The 19,923-nt window shown below is 42.9% G+C and overlaps 1 protein-coding gene across 3 annotated transcripts in view; it reads left to right on the forward strand.

Annotated features, from left to right (window-relative positions):
- The window catches only part of SLC4A8 (solute carrier family 4 member 8), an 81,050-nt gene extending 61,424 nt beyond the window's left edge, over positions 1-19,626 (forward strand). For 2 of the 3 annotated variants that reach the window (XM_047867975.1, XM_047867977.1), the window contains 6 exons: positions 47-115; positions 1,400-1,573; positions 4,640-4,777; positions 10,741-10,832; positions 12,961-13,068; positions 14,243-19,626. In XM_047867975.1, coding sequence (XP_047723931.1) covers positions 47-115; positions 1,400-1,573; positions 4,640-4,777; positions 10,741-10,832; positions 12,961-13,068; positions 14,243-14,255 — 594 coding nt within the window. In that variant the 3' untranslated portion in view covers positions 14,256-19,626. The remainder of the gene's footprint in view (positions 1-46; positions 116-1,399; positions 1,574-4,639; positions 4,778-10,740; positions 10,833-12,960; positions 13,069-14,242) is intronic. The other variant, XM_047867976.1, reaches the window with a different exon arrangement.
- The last annotated feature ends 297 nt before the right edge of the window (positions 19,627-19,923 follow it).

The following is a 19,923-nucleotide window of genomic DNA, read 5'->3' on the forward strand; positions in this document are numbered from 1 at the left end:
ATGGTACCAAATTTAATTTCTGGTCTTTCTGCCCTTTTGTCTTCAGTTTATCCCAATGCCAGTACTCTATGGAGTTTTCCTCTACATGGGAGTTTCTTCTCTACAAGGAATTCAGGTATGGCATGCTTCTGCCAGGGCAGTGTTTTTGCACTGGGAGCTCATCTGTCCTGACCAGGGAGGGAGAGCTCTCCCAGAAAAGCACAAATCCATTCTTGAGAAACTATTTCCTAGTCTTACTGGTTAAGCTATTTTAGATATTTCTTTGGACGTTCGCTAAGTCATTTGGACAGTCAAGTTGGCATGATGATGGTACAGAGACTTATAGGATGACCTGGCTTGATTTCAGGGTACCCGTCATCCATTAATTATTCAACAGACAATTATTGGGCATGTGTTAACTGCTAGGTGCTTTGTCAGATGCTAGTAACTTAGATCTGAAAGGCTTGTCAAGAGCCAAACTGGCTTCCACACATGGACCACACTAGTGTTAGCGCTAGGCTACAGTGTGAGAGAGGGAGCTCAACTGGGGGTCTGCTGGTGAAGAGATCGGCAGTAGTGGGGGCTGCTCCAGGTAAGCAGACATTACTTCCTTCCCTACTCTGCCTTTTCCCATCCATCAGCTCATTCCTCTGAGTCCTCTGCATGGAAAATCAGGACTGGGCACTGATCATTTGGGTACCCCAGATGTTATGATAACTTAGTTTCTTCTTCTATTGGTGGCTGGTTCCTCTTTGTTTTTATGGAATATCCAGTGGTCACTCTTACCCCCTGAGTTTTAATGTGACCTTCGGCAGGTTATTCAATCTCTCTAGCTCTCTGTTTTCCTATTGCTAATATAACGCTGGTCATATATTCTATCTCCAGAATGTTATAAAGTTTTATTTTATTTTCTTACTATAAATAATCAATGAAAAGCTCCAGACTCCTCAAAGAACAAGTAGGAGATTTGGTTTTGATACTAAGCAGAAATATGGAACTGGCTTATTTTGTATTCAGCACTCCCTGAGAAAGATCTCTCAGGAGCCGGTGTGGGATAGAAGAAAGACATTTTCTGATTCTAGAATTAGAAAGGATGGATTTAGGGGTGCCTGGCTGGCTTAGTAGGTAAAACACGTGACTCTCGATCACAGGGTTGTGAGTTCAAACCCCAGATTGGGTGTAGAGATTACTTTAAAAAAAAATCTTAAAAAAAAAAAAGATGGATTTAAATTTTGATTCTGTCATTTACCAACCCTTAGCCAAATTACCTGTCCTCTCTGAGACTCAGTTTCCATTCTGTCCAGTGGAAACTGTATTACCTACCTTTCAGAGCGGGTGATATAAGAGACGAGAATGGGCCTGACAAGGCTTCTGACCCAGAGAAACCTCCTGAAAATACATGCCGGTTCCTTCCTTTCAGTTCTTTGACCGTCTGAAGCTCTTTGGGATGCCTGCAAAGCACCAGCCGGATTTTATCTATCTTCGACACGTGCCCCTGCGCAAAGTGCACCTCTTCACCCTCATTCAGCTGACCTGCCTTGTCCTACTCTGGGTCATCAAGGCCTCTCCAGCTGCCATTGTCTTCCCAATGATGGTGAGTGAGTTTTAAAAAAATTATTATTATTTATTTTTTAAAATAGTGGTGAAACCCACACCACATAAAATTTACCATCTTAACCATTTTCAAGCGTATAGTTCAGTGGCATTAGGTACTTACATTGCTGTGCAACCATTGCCACTGTACGTTTTCGGAACATTCTTATCTGGCAAAACTGAAACTCTGTACCTATTAAACAATGACTCCCCATTCCCCCTCCCCTAGTCCCCAGCAACCACCATTTTGTTTTCTGTCTCTATGACTCTGCTACTCTAGGTACCTCGTATGGGTGGAACCATAAAGTATTTGTGTTTTTGTAGCTGGCTTATTTCACTTAGCATAATGCCTCCGGGGGCTCATCCATGTTGTAACATGCATTGGATTTCTCTTTGAAAGGCTGACTGATATTCCTCTATGTGTACCTATGTATATATACATATATATATATGTATATACGTATATACATATGTGTATGTGTGTATCTATGTATATATACGTATATATGTATATGCCGCATTTTGTTTATCTGTTTGTTCATTGATAGACTCTTGGATTGCTCCCGATTTTTGGCAATCGGGAATAATGCTCCTGTAAACATGAATTGTACAAATATCTGTGTTCCCACTTTCAGTTCTTTGAGGTATATACCTAAAAGTGGACTGCTGGATCATATGGTAATTCCATTTTTACTTGTTTGAGGAACAGTCGCATCATTTTATATTCCTGCCAGCAGTACACAGGGTTCCAATTTGCCAATGTTTGTTTTCTGTTTGAGGGGTTTTTGTTTGGTTTGTTTGTTCATTCGGTTGTTGTTGTTGTCGTTGTTGTTGTTTGATAACAGCCATCCTCACCGGTGTGAAGTGCTATCTCATTGTGGTTTTGATTTGCATTTCCTAGTGGGGCTGAGCATCTTTTCATGTGCTTATTGATTATTTGTATATTTTCTTTGGAGAACTATCTTTTCAAGTCCTTTGCCCATTTTTAATTTTTATTTTTTAATGTTTTTAATGTTTTTATTTATTTTTGAGAGAGAGAGAGACAGTCAGAGAGACAGTGCGTGAGCAGGGGAGGGACAGAGAGAGAGGGAGACACAGAATCTGAAGCAGGCTCCAGGCTCTGAGCTGTCAGCACAGAGCCCGATGCGGGGCGTGAATTCGTGAACCACCAAGATCATGACCCGAGCTGAAGTCAGACTCTCAACCAACTGAGCTACCCAGGCGTCCCCTTTTGCCCATTTTTAAATCAGATTTTTTGTTGTTGTTGAGTTTTAGGAGTTCTCTGTATATTCTGGATATGAATCCCTTATTAATGGCGAGTTTTTTGTTTGTCTTTTGCAGGAGCAGTATTATATGGGGACTTTGAGGTGTGAATACATGTGTGTAGCAGGTTGCCATGTTTACTTTCAAGTCCGTCAGCCTGCCTTCCTCCCTCCCTTCCTTCCTTCTTCCTTTTTTCCGTCCTTCCTTCCTTCCTTCCTTCCTCTCTCTCTCTTTCTCTCTGTCTTCTCTCTCATGAATCTGACATGGAGAGGATTCTTCATGTTTATAATAATTTGCATATTATAATTCCAGTTTAGAATTTATTACAGTCAGAAGTGTCTAAAGTGGTGGAAATGCATTGTTTTAAGCCCCTGGAAGAGAGGAAGAGGTTGGTCCATCACTGATAAGTGACTGGGACATCCGTACCTTCTTTCGAACTGAAGCAGAGGCTTTGGAAAAGGGACCAGGGAACCTGAACTGTGTATGGTGTAACAGGTGATAGGCTGCTTCCTGCCACTGGGATGGTGATGAAATTCTTGCCACCTGACCAGCACACTGTCTCATCTTCTCCTCCTGTTGCCTCCTCTCTCTGGCTCACCATGTGTCCCGGGGACGCTGAGAATTGTGGGCTGTTTGAAAACTACCCAAAGGGTGGGCCTCTAGAGAGAAAAGTCAATGAGGCTAATGTTTGGTATTTGTTTAGGGACTTTTGAGCTCTGTCTTACTGGGAGAATATTCAAAGGTGAAGAAACTAGGGTCAGGGAATTCTTTTTCTCTAATCTTCTGCATATATACCTCCTGATGGGTTTCTCAATTTTGTCAGAGTACACATAGGTTTCTGCATTTAAGTGTTATATTCAGGGGTTGACCATTTGGTTAAAGAAACAGCAAATTCCTGACAACTTCTTGGGAGGGATACCATCAATTTTGGATTTGTTGGGGAAATAGTTATGGAAATGAGGGAGAAATATGATTGAAGGTAGTAAGCCTGATTTGCCTCATTCCTTCCCTAAGCCACCAGATGTAGCTAGTGAGCACCTGTCAATCCAGGCAGGTCATTCTGGGTTATTATGAATTCCCCTTTGGCAAAAATGGCCTTTTATGGGGGGGGGGGGGGGGGGGGGAGTGGAACAGCAGTTAATACACCCTGTCCCGTAAAATTGAGGAAATTAGCTGTCAGATATTAGAGGCAAGTCACTTTCTATTCCCTGAGCCTCAGTATTCTCATTTATAAAATGAGTGTCAGGCCAGACCAGAGGGCGGAGACAAAAAACACTAGTGATCCATGATGCAGGCATAAAGCAAGGAGTTTGCAGGGAAATGTATAGGCAGAGGATCAGAGGGAATTGAGGTGATCCTTCAAGGTCCCTTCATCCCATGGTGAGGCATGCTTGGGCTGGGTGCAGCTGGCCTCACCATAGCTGTGCTCCCGCAAAGGCTTTCCAGCCCACTGCTGCCCAGCAACCCTTCCTGCTCATCCCATGACAGGGAAGGGCAACTCTTAGGGCCATCTGAGGATGAAGGGTTTCTCTTTTCAAGGAGGGAATTAAGTTGGTTGCTTTCTAAGTTGTTATGATAGTTTAATAAAATATTGTATATAAAACACGAAGGTGAATATTTAGTATCTGGTACAAGGAAGGCACTCAGTAACAGGCAATTATTATTATTATTATTATTATTATTAATTATTATTATTAGTTTGATTTTCCTTGACATGTCCTAGTGTGCTGTGAAGATAAGACTTTGCTTTTAACTCCGGGAAGAAAATGAGCTCTTTTCATCCCCTGTCTTTATTTTTCTTCAGGTTTTGGCATTGGTCTTTGTCAGGAAAGTCATGGATCTCTGTTTCTCTAAACGAGAGCTGAGCTGGTTAGATGATCTCATGCCTGAAAGTAAAAAGAAGAAGCTGGACGATGCCAAAAAGAAGGCCAAGGAGGAAGAGGTCGTAGTTCTTGGACCAACTGTACACTTGGGGGCAGCTTCAAATTACAGAACATAGGAAGGGCCACATGAGAAGTCAGCATGTCTAGAATCCCAGGGGTTATATTTAGGAGTTGGGAAGATTACTCCAAAGATGTTTTTAGCCGAGAATGGAGCAAGGATTCTTGTCCCTATCTGTCCTTTATTTTTAGACACGATAACCCGTTGTGTTTCCCTTTGTCTACAGTCTGTTCTTATTATCAGATCTAAGGGTTCGTGTTCTCCTAAAAGGCCTAATTTGACAACTATACAAAACCTATTATCTGTCATGTACCTAATGGCAGATGGTATTGTGGTTGGCACCATGCAAAGACAACTTGCATAGGACTTTCTGTCCTTCCTCATTTCCCTCAGCGCTTGGCATCTGCTGTTCATACAATGGACCCTCAATCAATGGCCTGTACGTGCCAAGAATGGATGTGTAGCAAAACAAAAATCCCAGACCAAGAAATGAATGAGCCGGAAAGTGTTTCCAGATACAGTTAGTGCCTGAAATAGGGTCCTTTGAAATGCATTTTAAATGTCATTTTTTCTAATATCTTGAGTTTTTGAAATCTTGTATTATTTTTTCCAGCTTTATTGAGATATAATAAACACATAGCCCTGTGTACGTTTAAGGTATACAGCATAATGACTTGATATAGGTATATATTGTGAAATGATCACCACAGTAGGGTTCGCTAACACATCTGTCACCTCACATAGTCACATTTTGTGTGTGTGTGGTGAGAACTTTTAAAATTTACTCTCTCGGCAATTTTCAAATACACAATACAGCATTGTTAACTATAGTCACCATGCTGTACGTTACATCCCCGGAACTTACTCGTCCTATGACTGAAAGTTTGTCCCCTTCAACCGCCTTCACCCTTTTCCCCCACCCCAGCAACAACCAGTCTGTTCTCTGTTTCTATGACTTCAGTTTTGTTTTTGTTTTGTTTTTTTTTTTTAGATTTCACATGTAAGTGAGATCATATAGTATTTGTCTTTCTCTGACTTATTTTACTTAGCATGATACCCCCAAGTTTCATTCATGTTGTTGCAAATGGCAAGAGTTCCTTCTTTTTTTATGGCTGAATGATATTCAATTGTATATATATATCTTTTCTTTGTCCATTCATCCACTGATGGACACTTAAGTTGTTTCCATGCCTTGGCTATTATGAATCATGCCGCAGTGAACATGGGCTTCAGATATCTCTTCAGGATAGTAATTTCATTTCCATTGGATGTATACCCAGAAGTGGGATTGCTGGATCATATGGTAGTTCTATTTTTAATTTTTTGAAGAACCTTTATAGTGGCTGCACCAGTTTACATTGCCACCAACAGTGCATAAGAGATCCCTTTTTTCCATATCCTCACCGGCACTTATCTCTTGTCTTTGTGATAATAGCCATTCTGGCAGGTGTAGGGTGATACCACATTGTGGTTTTGATTTAAATTTCACTAATTATTAATGATGTTGAGTACCTTTTTATGTGCTTTCTGGCCATTTGTATATCTTCTTTGGAAAAATGTCTATTTAGGTCCTTTGCCTATTTTTAAATTGGGTTATTATTATTGCTATTGAGTTGTATGTATTCCTTATATATTTTGGATATTAATTCCTTACCAGGAGTTAACTCCTTACCATCTATGGTATTAACTCCTTACCATCTATGGTTTACAAATATTTCCTCCCATTCCATACGTTGCCTTTTCATTGTATCGACTATTTCTTTTGCTGCACAGAAGCTTTTAATTTGATGTCATTCCGCTTATTTATATTTGCTTTTGTTGCTTGTACTTTTGGTGTCGTATCCACAAAATCATTGCCAAGAACAATGTCAGAGTCTTTTCCCTATCTTTTCCCTATCTTCAAGGAGTTTTACTGCTTCAGGTTTTACATTTAAGTGTTTAATAACATTTTGAGTTGATTTTTGTGAATGGTATAGCTTATGAATATCCAGTTTTCCCAGCAACATTTATTAAAGAGACTGTCCTTTCTCCACCAAAGGCTCTTGGCTCCCTTGTTGGATATTAGTTGACCGCATATGCATGGGTTTATTTCTGGACGCTTAATTCTGTTACATTGTTCTATGTGTTTTCTGTTATTAAATTTTTTTAATGTTTTTATTTATTTTTGAGACAGAGAGAAACAGAGCATGAGCAGGGGAGAGGCAGAGAAAGAGAGGGAGACACAGAATCTGAAGCAGGCTCCAGGCTCCGAGCTGTCAGCACAGAGCCTGATGCGGGGCTCGAACTCACAAACCGTGAGATCATGACCTGAGCCGAAGTCGGACGCTCAACCGACTGAGCCACCCAGGCGCCCTGTGTTTTCTATTATTAAATAAGCTTTAACAATTCGATACACAAAAGCAATGGAGGAAAACTTTAAAGATTGCTGAAAATCACTACACAAAATGTGAAGTTTTCAAGCATCCCAAAACTCTATAAACAAAATTTAAAAATTACACACTCACACACACAGAGGCTTACCTTGTTCTATTATGCTTCACTTTATTGCATTTCATAAATGTTGTGTTTTGTACAAATTGGAGGTTTGTGGAAACCCTGCATCAAGCGAATCCATCAGCATCATTTTCCCAACAGCATTTGCTCACTCTGTGTCTCTGTCTCATACTTTGGAGCTCTTGCAGTATTTCAAACTTTTTCATTATTATTATATTTTTATGGTGATATGTGAGTAGTATTTATGATTCACTGAAGGCTTAGATGGTGGTCAGCATTTTCTAGCGATAAGGTATTTTTTCATTAAGGCACGTACGTTGTTTTTAGACCTCATGTCTTTTAGACACTTAATAAATTATAGTATAGCATAAACGTAACTTTTACATGCAGTGGGAAGCAAAAAATTGCTTCGCTTTGCTTTATAGTGGTAGTCTGGAACCAAACCTACAATATCCCTGAGGTATGCTTGTACATACATACATATGTACATACATACGTACATACATACATTTATTTCCTGATTTATATAAAATTTTAAGTAGTGATATATTTTTTTAATTTTTTTAAACTTTATTTTTTATTTTTTAAAATTTACATCCAAATTAGTTAGCATATAGTGCAACAATGATTTCAGGAGTAGATTCCTTAGTGCTTCTGACCCATTTAGCCCATCCCCCCTCCCACAACCCCTCCCATAACCCTCAGTTTGTTCTCCATATTTATGAGTCTCTTCTGTTTTGCCCCCTCCCTGTTTTTGTTATTTTTGTTTCCCTTCCCTTATGTTCATCTGTTTTGTCTCTTAAAGTCCTCATGTGAGTGAAGTCATATGATTTTTGTTTTTCTCTGACTAATTTCACTTAGCATAATACCCTCCAGTTCCATCCATGTAGTTGCAAATGGCAAGATTTCATTCTTTTTGATTGCCGAGTAATACTCCATTGTGTGTGTATATATATATATATATATATATATATATATATACACCACATTTTATTTATCCATTCATCCCTCGATGGACATTTGGGCTCTTTCCATACTTTGGCTATTGTTGATAGTGCTGCTGTAAACATGGGGGTGCATGTGTCCCTTCAAAACAGCACAAATGTATCCTTTGGATAAATGCCTAGTAGTGCAATTGCTGGGTCGTAGGGTAGTTCTATTTTTAGCTTTTTGAGGAACCTCCATACTGTTTTCCAGAGTGGCTGCACCAGCTTGCATTCCCATAATTTTTTTTTAACATTTATTTATTTTTTTTTTAATTTTTTTTTTAACGTTTATTTATTTTTGAGACAGAGAGAGACAGAGCATGAACGGGGGAGGGGCAGAGAGAGAGGGAGACACAGAATCGGAAGCAGGCTCCAGGCTCTGAGCCGTCAGCCCAGAGCCCGACGCGGGGCTCGAACTCACGGACCGCGAGATCGTGACTTGAGCTGAAGTCGGACGCTTAACCGACTGAGCCACCCAGGCGCCCCTAACATTTATTTTTTTGGGAGACAGAAACGGAGCATGAGTGGTGGAGGGGCAGAGAGAGAGGGAGTCACGGATTCCAAAGCAGGCTCTAGGCTCTGAGCTGTCAGCACAGAGCCCAACACAGGGCTCGAGATCATGACCTGAGCCAAAGGCAGATGCTTAGCCAACTGAGCCACCCAGGTGCCCCAGTAGTGATATGTTTTAAGAAGAAAGTAAGGGGTGAGGGAGTTACTCTATTTAGGGTGATCAGGGAGGACTCTAAGGACACATCCTAGCTGAAATCTGAATAAAGTGAGGGCAAGTCGTGAGACTATCTGGGAGTAGGAACATTCTAGGCCAGGGGCATGGCAAATGCCAAGGTTTTGAAGCAGGAATGAGCTCAGTGTGCTTAAGGAATACAAGAAAGCCAGGGAGCCTGTAAGGGAGAGAGGTAGCAGGACACTAGTTAGAAGTCTGTGACAATAGCTCAAGCAAGAGATGAAGGTGGCCTACGTTAGGGGAGAAGTGGTGAAGTGGCTGGTTTGGGACTTATTTGGAAGACAGAGTTGACAGGCTTTGCTAATGGATAGCAAGCATGAGAGGAATCAAGGACAACTCTTAGATTTTTGGCATGAACAGTTGGTTGAGCGGTCATGCTACTTAATGAAGCAGGTTTGGGAGAAAAACCAAGGCATCTCTTTGGGATGTTAAGTTTGAAGTGGCTGGTAAACATTGTACTCCGTATTTTTCCAAAGTTTCTGAAGTAAACATGTATTTTTTTTAATTATTTTTTCACATTTAATGTTTACTCATTTTTGAGAGACAGAGAGAGACAGAGCATGAGCGGGGAAAGGGCAGAAAGAGAGAGAAAAGGAGAGACAGAATCTGAAGCAGGCTCCAGGCTCCGAGCTGTCAGCTCAGAGCTGACGCAAGGCTCGAACTCACAAACTGGGAAATCACGACCCGAGCCGAAGTTGGACGCTTAACCAACTGAGCCACCCAGGCGCCCCAATATGTATTTGTTAATACATGGTTTACTTTATAAAGTTATTTTGAAAATGAAACGAAAGAAAAATAATGAAGACTTCACCCCAAAATTGCACATCAGCATCCAATATTTATGTTCATTTCTTCATGTTCTCTTTACGTCCTTAACATAGTTTTCATGTAACTGTAATAATTGTTTATTTGTGTGGGGGAGGTGTTTTTTTCTGGTTTTTTCTTCTCATCTTGATTTCATGACACTTTCATGTTTCTATGTGTCTATATAATAGATAATCATATTTATTGTTTTAATGGCTGCATAATATTCTATAGTGTTTTCTCATAATTAATTTAAACTTTCTTCCCTTGTGAAAATTTACAGTTGTTTTAGGATATATTATTAAATATACTACTTCAAACATCTTTGTATGTATTTTTTTCTCTAAATTAGTGAATTTTCTTTAAATTAGTGGGATTCTTTTTTAAGACAACATTTTGTTATAGAACATTCAAATAAATGCAAAAGTAGAAAGAACAGTCAGTATTCATATTTCCCAATTGCCTTATTATTTTTTTTAATAATCTGTTTGACTCAGGATTCAAATAAGGCCTAAATATTGCAGCAGTTGATATGTTCCTCAAATTTCTTTAGGGGTCCCTTTCTATCTTTTTTTCTTTTTGTTGAAGAAACTAGGCCTCTGACCTGTAGGATTTCCCACCATTTAGATTTTACTACCTATGTCCCTTGGTGTCATTTAACATGTTCTTCTGTCCCCTATGTTTCTAGTAAATTGGTAGTTGGATCTAGAGGCTTATTCAGATTCATTTTCTTTCTTCTTTTAAAAAACACTATTCCGCAGGTACAAATATATCTGGTTGTCTTTTTTTTGTGATGAGTCAAATCTATGAAAGAACATAATTACACTCTTTCATAATAAATGTGAGAGAAATTAGGTAGAAATTGTGGTAAGAGAAAAATGGGTGGTGTAGACTCATGGTTTTCCTTGGTCTCAGATGTAATGTCTTCTTCTCTTGCAGGAGGCTGAGAAGATGCTAGAAATGGGGGGAGACAAGTTCCCCTTAGAGACCAGGAAGTTACTAAGTAGTCCTGGAAAGAACAACAGTTTCAGGTAAAACTCCCCAAACTCCACAAGGAGTTGACTGTTTTTTTGGTTGTTCTAGAAACAATCTGGCTTTGTGGTGGGGGTGGTCACAAATGCGATCACTGGTATAACGAGCTAATGTTGAGCCTCTCCATTCCAACCTGGGAAAACACCTTTTCCTTCCATGCTTTACTGAGCACCTGCTAGATGCCAGGTACTACCCCAGATGCTGGGAAAGGAGAACAGAGGTAAGGGAGCCCACATACTGAGCGTCTTCTCTGTGCTAGGACTGTGCTGGAAACTTTACTTATGTATTCTCATTTGATCTTTGCAGCAGCTCTCTGATAAAAGCCTCATTATCCACATTTGTCCAATGAGGAAACTGAGGCTTGGATGGCTTTAGGTAATTTCCCCAAGGTCACAATGCTGCTAAGTAGAAAGTTTAAGAGACAAACCCTAGTCTTTGTATTCATCAGATCAGTGCTCCCTCTGCCTTTCTCTGCCATTTTCCGGAGATGAATAGGATATGGCCTTTGTTTCCAGAGAGTCCTCAGCCTGGGGGGTGTGGAATTCCCATGCTTGGGCAAGCCTTTGTCGAGGGGCAGAGGCAGCCCCTTCAGTTTGACTCATGGCATCTCTGGTCCTAGGAGCCAAGGGGGAACCAAACTGGGGTCCCCCAAATTCCTTAATTTCTGCCAAGGCTCTTAGCTGCCTTCTCTAGCTAAGCTATTGCTCACCACGGGACACGGGACACTAAATTGGTCTGTTAGTGGTTTTATTCCCGGCATTTTGTTTCCACTGTGGAAGAGGTACACATAAGCTGAAAGAAGCCCAGAGGCTGAGAGGGGGCAGAAAAGGAAGAGAGAGGGGATCAGGGTCATCTAGATCCTGGATAATTTATTGCCAAATCATTGAATCCATTGTGGTTTATACTGAGGGGAAAATGGGGAAAGTCACGTCGTTGGGATTTTTTTTCCAATTTTGATTTAGTTACTTTTGACAAATAAAAAAATATATTTAAGGGGCACGACATGGTGTTTTGATGTCTGGACACATTGTGAAATGGTTACTGTCATCAAAGTAATAACATATTCATTACCTCTTATAGTTATCATTCCTTATTTTGTGGTGAGAACACTTGACATCTACTTTCTTAGCAGATTTCAAGTATACAGTACATTACTATCAACTATGGTCACCATGCTGTATACAGGTCTTTAAAAATTATTCACCTTATAACTGCAAATTTATACCCTTTGATCACTATCTCCCCTTCCACCCCACCTGCCCAGCCTCTGGTAACCACCAGTCCACTGTCTGTTCCTAGGAGTTTGACTTTAAAAAAAAAATTTTTTTTTAATGTTTATTTATTTTTGAGAGAGAGAGACAGACAGGCAGAGTGCTAGCAGGGGACGGGTAGAAAGAGAGAGAGAGGGACACACAGAATCCGAAGCAGGCTCCAGGCTCTGAGCTGTCAGCACAGAGCCCGACATGGGGCTCGAACTCAGGAGCTATGAGATCACGACCTGAGCTGAAGTCGGATGCCGAACCAACTGAGGCACCCAGGCGCCCCATCTTTTGGCCCTTTAAAAAGAGACTGGCTTGTAGAAAATTTCCTAGTACTCTGGGCTTCTAGGAGACCAAGGACTCGATTCAAGGCCTTGATTGTCCTCTTACTGACATTTGACCTTGGGTGATCACTTAGTTCTGAGAGCTTTGCTTTCTGTACCTTCAAAATGAGGATGTTAATCATCTCTGATTGGTAGTGAAGATATTGTAACGAGTGCTTTGTTAACTACAAATGGCAAGCATTTGGCCATGTAAGTGAGAAAACCAACGAAGACTGCTTAGCCCCATGCCCGGCACACAGCGAGCGTTCAGTAGGGGGTGGCTCCTGAGGCTCCTGTTGACATCATAGCACTGTCAGGGCAGGATGGTGGTGGCACGGCTGCCTGCCACGTGGCACAGCAGCCCAGCCCTCAGCACCACCTCGTGGGCCACCTTGCCTCTCTACATTCCAACCACCTGGCTCCTGGTGCTGCTGAGAACTGTTAGCTGAGCCCCCTCAGACCTACTCTTTCCCGCCTGGTGGGATGTGATCACTATAGACTGAGATACGTATTTTATTTGTGTGTCCTATGTTTATTGTCCTAAGCATTGATTTCAGATGTGACCCCTCTGAGATTAATATATCTGATGAAATGCCTAAAACTACGGTCTGGAAAGCTCTCAGTATGAACTCTGGAAATACAAAGGAGAAGAGGTAAAGAGAACTATAGTTGCTGATTTTTGTTTATTTCGTGCTTTTAAAAATAGCAATCATGTTGAAAGTAAAATATATCTAAGTTGTAAAATTAAATTTGTCTAAAAAATATCCCTTCCGGGACTGGGGCCTAACCCCAGGCGAATTGCTATATGCCTCAGAAAAGGAAAAAAATGTTTTTTTTAACTATTTGCACAGATGTGCTGTTTTGAGCTGCCCATTTACACAGCCAGCCCCCAAACCAAGGAGTATGTGGATGCGTACATTGCCTTTCTCTATCTAGTCACCTGAATCCTCTTTCCAAAAGTTCCCATTTCAAAATCTCTCTGGTTACCGGAACCACACAAACTGGAAAATGGCCAGAATGTCCAGAGAGTGTCGATCATGCCAATACAGACTCCACCTATTCCAGTCATTCCATAATGAGAACTGTTGCCAAGGAAAGATTCGAAATATTAAATTATAAACAGGTTTCCGGTTTCGGAAATGAAAATTCTGTGTATCGTTTGCCAATAGCATAGATCAAGTTTAATCAGGTTGCTGAAGAAAATGCAAGGACTTGAGGCATCTTTGCCTGCACCGAGCGAGCGAGGGTGGCTATGTACCCAAACTACTTGAATAATTTAGTCCAAACACCATTTTAAGAAGTCAGCCTTTAATTAAAGGCAAAATCTGAGGTCTTATTAAAGGCAACTTTTCTAGTTAAAAAAAAAAAAAAAAAGCAGTAGGCCAGGAATTAGGGGGCCTGGTCTAACTGTTTATTCCGTGTGTAACCCGGTAGGCTACTGTTTCTGGCACTCAGTTTACTGAGCGGTAAAAGGGATAATAATAACTGCCTCACTCATAAGAATGCTCTGAGGAGGAGCTGAAGTACTTTGAAAAGTCACAGCCACCAGTGGGTGGTAGTGGGAGGTTATTTCTTCATCGAATGGGTTAAAATAAATCTGTGCTGAATGTGAGTGAAATATAGAATCTTGTTTCCTTCAGAGGAAAATCCAGGCAGCTGTCGAAATGTATAACGCACATGGTTATTTTTAGTTGAGAACTAGTCTACTTGTAAATGAACTTAAAATATAGCCAGATCCAAATTGTGGTGACATCTTCAAAGTGTTGTGTTAAAAGCAGGAATGAATCATGTGTTCCCTTTTTGTCTAATTGTAACACTTTTATTCAGTCTCTTCAACTAAAAAGTCTTTGCTGGGAAGGAAGATTTGGGCCGTGAGGTGCCTCAGGGAAGTTCTGGTTACAGAGAAGATGTGAGTCTCTCAGAGAAGAAGCAAGACCGAGTCTGGCCCTGCCCGTGGTCATGTCAAAGCCATGCCGAAGCATTCAGTTACCCGTGCTGTGCATTGGAGGGCACCCAGCTATCCCCATACCAGCAGCCAGTCACCAGATGTGGACGTGAAGCAGAAGACCACCTCCTGTTGGTACTTCTTCCTTTCTCTTTCTCTTCAGAATTGCCACCAGTGAAGACCCAGCTTCCCATTTTCCAGACATTTTCTCTGAAACTCTCTGCTGGTGAACAGAGCCATATGGATCCATGCTGCCACTGAGGGTTCCTTCGATGAGTTCCCTCTTCCTAAAGGATGGGATGGGGGAGTAGGAGGAGAGCAGAGAGGAAAGGAAAGGCTCTCCCGCCCTGTAGAATCTGCAGGCTCCCAGGCAGCCCTGGGCCTGGGTTTGATGCCTACTCTGGGGGATGCTGGTCAGACCCAGAGGCTGTCAGGAGGGTCTGCCGTTAGGACAGTCGGCAACCTGGGCATCGGCAGGGGCCCACCACCACAGCCAGAAGATGCCTCTGCCTCGGAAGCATCTTTATCTAAGCTCCCTAGCAGCAGCCTGTGTGACTCGGCGAGAGCCTTGGATGATGAAAGGGCCATGAGGGACACCGGAGTTGTTTAGCTCAGACAGGAAGAAGGTCGGGGGAAATCGATAATGATAAGCGAGGATGAGCAGCTTCTCTTGGTTTCGTTAAGGCTAGACCAAGAGAACGAGCTTCGATTGCTACAGAAGGAGTTGGTTTAGACACTAGGAAGGACTTCCTAGCCTGAAGAGTTGTCATGGTGTCTGCTTTCTAGACACCTGCGAAAGGTTTGATGATAGTTGTTTGTGAGCAGAAAAAGAGATAAGGTGTTTTTACTGGCCACGTGGAAACATCCATGTCTTGCCGCTGTCTCTTGAGGACGCATTCTGATTCCACTCCTGGAGAGATCCAAGTGCTTACGTAATGTCTCCCTAGCTGCCTTAGTAGCGAACCGTCATCAACTCGATGGACCAAAACCACCTTCAGCCATGTGGTTTCTTCATCATCATGAATTTCTTTCAGTTGACAGATGTATGACTCTCAGATGTAAAAGACCACACTGGGAAATGAACTGTAAGTGGTGAGATTAATTTTGGTATTTGGTTGAAAACTATATTTATAGTTTCTCTCTACTTTTCTCTGTTGCAATGAATATCAAGGGTTTGGACTCCAGTGTGTATATCTTCCCTTCCTTTGTGCACAGAATGTGACTAGTAAGCGTGTCGGTACCCAGGGAATTCGATCCTATCAGTTTTCCATCCTGGAAGACCTTTGTACAGTGGGATGTTCTTTCAGGTTCCTCTCCTTTCGTAGGTGAAGAGTTGGCTACAAAACTTCACTGAATGTTGCATTCCTTAGCCTCTTAAAACATATCAGTGTATTCTGGCCTTGCTCCTTGGAGTAAGACTCCTTACGCCTTTGAAATGGAAGGAATCCCGCATTCCTTGACCATTTCCACATCTCCTAGGACCACACCTGTTTTAACACACAGATGGTTTTCAAAATATTTAACAACTGGTACAGGATGGACACCAACCACTCAGAACGGATGCCTGCTGTAAGCAAGCAGCGTGCAAGGCAGTGCCAGTGCCTCGAGACCAAACATCATGCTACTTGCGGACATTAAAGTGATATCCTGTTGAACTGTGGGTATTGCTCCTGGTTTGTGCAATTTCTGCTCACAAGGCTGTTTTATGCAGAGCCTTGGCTTCCCTTTATATGGTGCAGACAGGAACAGGCATGCATCTTCGAACTATACGGGCATTAAAATCTTGGCGAACCAAAGCTTCACATTTGATCACTTTAGGAGAAATGTAATAATTGTACCCATTTACCTACCTAGTGTAGAAAAATCAAAAGGCAACCTGTCAATGGGGAAAGCTTTCCTGCTGGCTGACTTTCCCTGCCTCTCTCCGGCAGCTTCCTTGAGCTTGCCTCCTCCTTTGGCTTCCTCGTCCCCTGAGAACACTCCCACTTTCTTCCTCCATCTTGTCCCTCCCATCTTTTCCTGCCACCTCTGTGTAGGAAGGTTGGTGGCTGCTTCTGTCCCCCTAGTCTCAGCACAGCTGGAAGGAATGTGATAGGGAAGAGCCCATCGTACAACAAATGAGGTGGCAATATCACTCAGAAAAATCTCTCTCCTATTTCATCGATGTCTCACGATGCCTTCCTTGTGTAGGCTCTCGAGAGCAGAAACCTGTCTTTATTAACTCTGTGCAGTGCAGTTACCAGACCATGTGTGTACTTTCAGGCCTTCCTGAGCCACATCCTCCCAGGTTACTGCGCCTTAGGAACGTTAGTTACTCTGGAAGCCTGTGCCAATCCTTTTAGGCCATTACATCTTTCTCAGATAACGGCCAGCCTCATTCCTGCTACATCTCAGTGGTAGAAACCATTCCCCCCTACTCTCATTGTCTCCCTTTTCCCAACCCCCACCCAACCCTCAACCCCGGTCCTACCTGCATGCTTCCTTGCTCAGGTCTGTGGCCGGTGGCTATGGTGGCACAGTCAGTTTGGGCAGTGTTGGGGACAGGAAACTGGGAGTGGAGGTGAAGCAGCAGCAGCGTGTATGTGTGTGTGTGTGTGTGTGTGCGTGTGCATGTGTGTTCATCGGCAAATACGAGTGTGTCCATGAGGTGTCACTGCTGCTATTAAATAGTTTTGTGTACCTAAGCTGGGAGGGGGACATCAAAAAAACATGATCATTCCCCCCTCTAGGGGTTCTCTTCTCAGACTCCTCTGATAGAATAGCTTGAGGGCAAATATAGGCAGATTAGTCTATAGGAAAAGATGTTTAAACTCAACGTTAAGTAGAAACTGACGGTTTCTCCTTGGGCCAGAGAAGCAGTCCACCTCTTTTATGACAAGGGAGATTTCAGGAACGGTTTGAGCGTTTGCAGGCTGGTGCCCTGATGGGCTGGTGACGTCAAAGTAGGAAGGGAGGGAAGCCAGGGATTGAAGAAACTGATGGTAAGTGAAATCTTGGTTCTAATGGTAAGAACTGGTGTTGCTGAGTGGTTGGGTTACTTCCTAGCTCATGACCTTTAAGGGAAGGGTTGGTCTAGAGAGAAGGTAAAGCCCAGCAATCTAGTATGAACTTGCCAAATACGTTCGGTTGCATAAAATGCAGGCTAGCTCTTTGTGGCTACATAAGATTTCCAACTTCTGATGACGGGCTTCTCGGGAGATCTGGTCTTTACACATACAGCTCCTGTCCCCATCTCCTTAGTCATATAAATTTGCCTTTGGGATAGAGGGGCAGGGAACCATTTATTCCAAAAGATGGTGTGAATAGTTGCTATTTCTCTTTGTCTGGGATGTGATTGGCTTTTAAATTAGTCACAAATCTTTGGTAAAAATCTGGTAAATGCTAAGTCTCAGGCTTGCTTGACATCTCAGGCTGTGAGAGCTGTGACCTTCAAGAAGTCTCTGTGCTTTCTGGGCATCCAAACAAGACAGTTCCCGAGTCTACTTTATTTTCTACCCACTTCGCTCTCCAGACTTCCCTCTTCGCAGAGGAACCAACGGTTCTCCCTGCATCTTCTCTATGAACTTTAATGTCTGTGTTCTGAGCCTCTAGGTTTTCCTGAAGCAGGGGAGAAGGTAGGGACCCTGGCTTTCCTTTCAACTGGCATCAGAAGTCCCATCCAGTGTGTCCTCTCTGCTGCTGCTTCAGCCTCCTCATTTCTTCTTCTACAGGAGCGTTAGCACCGCCTCCTAGGACTGTTCAGCGGTCTTTGCTGGCTTGTCACTGCGTTTCCCTCGGACTTCTCAGGTTTCCAAGCCACATCCTGGCAGGACATTCAGGAACCCTGCACTGAATGTTCTCAGCCTTCTTGATTTTCTTTTGGTTGTGGCTGTCAGGCCTCCGTGATGTAGAAATCCTTCCTGCGGGCTCTGACTGGCCAAATGAGACATCATCCAAGTTCCGCCCCTTTTACTGACTCAGCTTCCTTGGCTTCCTCACTTTCTCGAGCCGCCTTTCTTCTCCTTTCTGCCTCGGTCTTTCAACTCCTCCTTGGATGGCAGTCAGAGGTCCTAAAACCCACCACCAGTTGGGGGTGGTGAGAGAGGTGAGGATGTTGGGCAGAAAGGGGACTTTCTGTTTTCCTTGCTTGGGCTGAGGGGCTACAGATTCTCAAGCCCTCACACTCGTCCATATTTTGATAGAAACAGAAAAAGATATCCCCAAATCAAATCGGAGTGGGTTTTCAACCAAATCTACTCTTTTTGATTCTTGGTGCCCTTGTTCGCTTACACGAATTGTAGAGAATGGGCAGCTGACTCCGTTAACATTTCTTTGCTAGAAAGGAGGCTAATTTTCATAACCAGAAGAGATGTGGAGGAACTGTATCAGTGCGTGAAGCATGAAAAGAGGAAGGGAGTGTTATGTGGGTCTCTTCAATAGGAAAATTCAGAAAGTGGAATGATTCATCCATAGGCAAAATTCCTCTAGGACGTTCTGTGCTCAAAGGGAACGGAATGGTTTCTGATCCTTCTGAAAAGGAATGGCATTTTTCTTATACCTAACCCACTTTCAGCATTGGAGAGTACAGAAGGCTTTCTTCGAGCTGATGGCGTTAATATTTCCTGAGAGAGAGAGAGAAAAGCTACCCACAGCATGTCTCCAAGCCCGGCAGGAAGTAGCTTGGGCTTCTCTAGCAGGTTTGCAACGGACCCCAACGTGCAGGTTTTTGTACATGCGATCATGCTGGAAGCAGAAGTACCAAACTGAATGTGCAATGACTCCTTCTGCAAAAGAGGCCAGAATCCTCTTCCCCACTCCTTTCTCCCGTATTCCCTCCTCCAAGATGCTGAGCCTCCCTCATGTTGATCTCTGTCTGTCTGATTGGTTAGATACGGCTGCCCTAAGCGAATGGTGTCAGGTGGAGAGCAGAGCACGCTTCCCGCGGAAGGGGACAACTCGAGGTGCTGGTACATTTCTCTTGTTTTCTATGTTCTTCTTTCTAGTAGGTCTCGTGTAGAGATAGAGATATTTTTGTTTTAGAGATTCCAAAGTATATATTTTTAGTGTAAGAAATGGACCCTCTCCACCCTCCATGGTGTAAATAGAACCGAGAACAAATGTGTTGTGATAATCCCATAGCAATCTGTGGTAGGAATAGGACCCTCTCCCTTGCCACCAGGTCTCACGGTGTGTGTCTGTGAACCAGGGGAGGTGATTGTGACACCTCTGCCTGCCCAGACCTTCCTGTGCTCAGTGGGTGAAAAATAAAGTCTGTGTAAACTGTTCACACCTGTGGTATTTTTTGAGCCCGAACCAAGGGGCTGAGCCAAGGCCGGCCAGTTTCAGAAGGTGGGAAAGAGTGAAGGGGGGTCATGAAGGTGGTGGAGAGAGGAGGGAGGGGTGTCTGCTGGGCGTGCGTTAAGCAGGGCACATGCACCTCCTTGGGGTCGACGCCGCGCAGTCCTTGGGGCAGAGCCACGGAGGGAGGCTCTTAGGGCCCTTTCCCTGGGGACTGCCTAGACTTAGGTTTGGGGTGGGGGACAGGAGAGCAGGAAAAGATAGCCCCCCTTGGAGACACAACCGG

Source organism: Prionailurus viverrinus, chromosome B4, assembly GCF_022837055.1.
Source record: "Prionailurus viverrinus isolate Anna chromosome B4, UM_Priviv_1.0, whole genome shotgun sequence".
Taxonomy (NCBI): Eukaryota; Metazoa; Chordata; class Mammalia; order Carnivora; family Felidae; genus Prionailurus; species Prionailurus viverrinus.